Source organism: Eschscholzia californica, unplaced genomic scaffold, assembly GCF_041429995.1.
Source record: "Eschscholzia californica isolate CP2 unplaced genomic scaffold, dmEscCali1.0.p SCAF_5, whole genome shotgun sequence".
NCBI lineage: Eukaryota > Viridiplantae > Streptophyta > Magnoliopsida > Ranunculales > Papaveraceae > Eschscholzia > Eschscholzia californica.
The window spans coordinates 14,443,895-14,445,671 of NW_028238472.1; the positions used below are offsets into that span (position 1 = coordinate 14,443,895).

General features: G+C 31.7%; 1 protein-coding gene across 1 annotated transcript; it reads right to left on the minus strand.

Moving 5' to 3' along the window:
• Positions 1-471: 471 nt before the first annotated feature.
• On the minus strand, positions 472-1,310 carry LOC147537321 (uncharacterized protein At2g29880-like). The gene is made up of 3 exons (XM_086642763.1): positions 1,197-1,310; positions 959-1,100; positions 472-839 (listed from the first exon to the last, which is right to left on the minus strand). The coding sequence occupies exons 1-3, from the start codon at positions 1,308-1,310 to the stop codon at positions 472-474; spliced, it is 624 nt and encodes a 207-aa protein (XP_086498889.1).
• Positions 1,311-1,777: the final 467 nt, after the last annotated feature.

Here is a 1,777-nt window from a genome sequence, read left to right on the forward strand (position 1 = left end):
CTCAATTTTATTGATAAAAACTTGATTAACTAATCAACCACTGAAGCCCCTTTATATAGCATTAAGGGTTTCCTAAACCTAAACAAACTCTAAGGTTGTGTTTGATACTAGGGAAACAATTCAGTGGAAATAGAAGAGTTTCCATGGAAATTTTTCCACGAAACATATTTCACGGAAATAGAAATTCCTTTGTTTGGTTGTCATTCGCTATTTCGTGGAATTGTATAATTCTGTCGTTTGGTTGACAACTTATTTCCATGGAAATGATTATAATATTTTTTTTTTCGAGATAAAGAACAAAAACATTGATTAATATTTAAAAACATATATAAGTCAACAAAATCAAACCTAATTATTACTATTAATATAAATCTGAAGTCAGAACTTATGTAAAGTAAATAAACACTAATCTAGCAAAGTAAATAAAATACTAATATCCTTCGACAAAATAAGCGTAAGAGAAATTTGAAATTAGTTTCGTAATTTCATCCTTAACCAACCCAATCTTCTTCCTTCCGACAGGGATAAGAAGTATTGGGCCATCCATGGGTCTCTATTAAACAAATCTGCTACGCGATGTGCGTCTTCCTCATCCAGTTCGAGTATAGATTCTAAAATTGTATTGATTTTATCCCAATTTGGCCCTTCAAAAGTTGCAGCTATTCTGCTCGCAGCTTCTATCATCCCAGTCATTCCTTCATTAATACTATCTTCAAGGGCTCGAACTCGTTTGCGCTTTTGTGATGATGTAAGACTACTATTGGGTATTGATTCTGATGTAGAAGAAGTCCATTGTGTGTTATTGTCATTATCTCCAGACAAAAAGTCATCTAAGTTATCTATGCATTAAAATAAACAAAAAAACGATCCAGTATTAGTATGTCAAAATACGACATAGGCTTATAGTGGAATACAAAAAATATATACTACAAAAATTGTGAATTAGAAAATATCGAACCTGGTAGAGAATGTACTGGTGATGAGAAATTGCTCGCTTCGATTGCCCTATCACCAGTTGCTTGCTCGTTTCCTATCATAATTTGCCACGAATCGTAAAATTTCAATGGTTTTTCACGCAATCCTACAGCTGTTGGATGACCCTACAATATTAAATGTAAGAATATTAGAAACAAAATATGAGTTACTTATGAAATTAATTGCAACAAAAAAATAGTACAAAGAATCACATCACTTACTTGTACGTAGCTCGCCCAAGCATCGTCATCTGCACTAATACATTGAGTTTCCGGATTAAAGTTGAATCCACTTTGTTTAAGAGCTTCTCTTGCTACAATATAGTCTTTCCTCATTGTTTTCAACCGTGCCTTGATATTTTCATTTGTAACAACCGTCTTTGTTTTTTTTATCAATTTCAACTACAACACGGTTTAAGGATTCATTTTTCCAACCATTGTCTGGTTTCTTTCCTCCTTTAGCAACCTCCTCCAAAAGTGTTTCAACAAGAATTTCGTCCATTCGTTCGCTCCATCTTACACATTTTCTTTTAGATGACTCAGATTCTGATGTCATACTAGTAACACAGTTTAACGTATATTAAAATTAAAAAAAATGTCGTTACAAGCAGTAAATATGCAATTAATCAATGCACTAAAAAAGCGAGAACAACATGAATACAATGTTAAAGCTAGATTTTATAACAATGAATAAATAAGTCAAACGACTAAAAAAATTTAGAATATAATAGTCAAACTGTTTTGCAAAAATATCTAAATTATTTTTTCTAATATTAATTTTCTAATTAGGCTAACGTTCTTTC

Bases quoted from the DNA above. Each gene is read 5' to 3' on its own strand.
- LOC147537321 (XM_086642763.1), bottom strand. From the start codon at position 1,310: ATGAGGAAAGACTATATTGTAGCAAGAGAAGCTCTTAAACAAAGTGGA. The intron at 1,101-1,196 runs GTAAGTGATGTG...TTAATATTGTAG, and splicing joins CTTGGGCGAGCTACGTACAA to GGTCATCCAACAGCTGTAGG. The intron at 840-958 runs GTTCGATATTTT...TTTAATGCATAG, and splicing joins ACCAGTACATTCTCTACCAG to ATAACTTAGATGACTTTTTG.